General features: G+C 45.6%; 1 protein-coding gene across 1 annotated transcript in view; it reads right to left on the bottom strand.

Annotated features, from left to right (window-relative positions):
- Positions 1-133: 133 nt before the first annotated feature.
- Positions 134-1,083, bottom strand: part of LOC118428387 (protein unc-79 homolog) — a 20,689-nt gene continuing 19,739 nt past the window's right edge. The window contains exons 2-4 of the mRNA XM_035838433.1: positions 947-1,078; positions 611-782; positions 134-361 (exon numbers count right to left, since the gene is read on the bottom strand). Of these exons, the coding sequence (XP_035694326.1) occupies positions 134-361; positions 611-782; positions 947-1,078 (532 nt within the window). The remainder of the gene's footprint in view (positions 362-610; positions 783-946; positions 1,079-1,083) is intronic.

A 1,083-nucleotide genomic window follows, 5' to 3' on the forward strand; every position in this document is an offset into this window, starting at 1 on the left:
TCTATTGATGTACTGAGGGTTATTGACTTTTGCATCATACCAATCGCATTGTCCAAGAAATGAAGAACTTAATTGACACAATTTAGGAACACTATCTGACACACACAAAAAACATAGAGGGAGGAAAAGGAGACTAAAAGATGAGGCTGCCCTGTTTTACCTGCAGAGCCTTAAGCGTGTCCACTTGTGAACAGTTGGTGAGCGCCTGAGCGACGGTCTTCCAAAACTGGAGAGGTTTGTCCACCTGTGCCTGGAACAGCTGCAGGAAGATTCCGTTGGGAGCCAGCTGATGGAGGGCACAGCGCACAAACTGTAGAGCAACACTCGTACAGCTCCCGGGTACTGACACAGTACTGTTGGCCTGAGGAGGGAGGACACATTGGAAAGTTCCATGAACATTTAGCAGTCTATGAGAACCTTAGGGCAACGAGTTTTGCATTATGTGTAACCTTGTATTAAGGTCATGACATTTCCAACCTTTAAAAAAGGGGTAAATTTTGGGAATATGTTTGCTTTTTTGGACAAAATGAGGTCATAGGCAGCTTTTATGTACAAACTGCTCAGCTCAAGTCACATTTTTGTCTAGTACATTGTAATACAAAACACCCACCAGCCAGGGAACAGGAGAGTTGGCTGCTATGGTGACTGCAGTCTGCAGTATTTCCTTCAGGTATGGAACAGCCAGGGTGGCATGGTTGTGGAGGAAGGTCGACAGCACCACAATGCCCAGCCCAATAGTCTCATTGTCATAGCTCTCCAACTCAACTCCACAGTCTGTACATCTGTGCATAGAGTTGTGATAAGGCAAAAAGATGGTCAGTACCACAAAGCAAACTCTCCTAAAACTGTATGTCTGTTAAAAAGTAGCAATGATTTCTGCCTGCAATAAACATTGTTTCCCTTTATGTAATAAAATTTTATCAAACTGGAGCACTCCAAAGCTAACCTGGTGACCATGATGTCCTCCTCATGAATGCTGGGCTGTGTGACGGTGCTGAAGCGGCTGCCGGTGGACTGGCTGCTGGACTTGTGGGATACTTTACTGGCAACACTCTGCTTGCTGCCCCTGCTCCCTATACTACC

The sequence above is a fragment of the Branchiostoma floridae genome, chromosome 1 (genome assembly GCF_000003815.2).
Source record: "Branchiostoma floridae strain S238N-H82 chromosome 1, Bfl_VNyyK, whole genome shotgun sequence".
Classification (NCBI taxonomy): Eukaryota; Metazoa; Chordata; class Leptocardii; order Amphioxiformes; family Branchiostomatidae; genus Branchiostoma; species Branchiostoma floridae.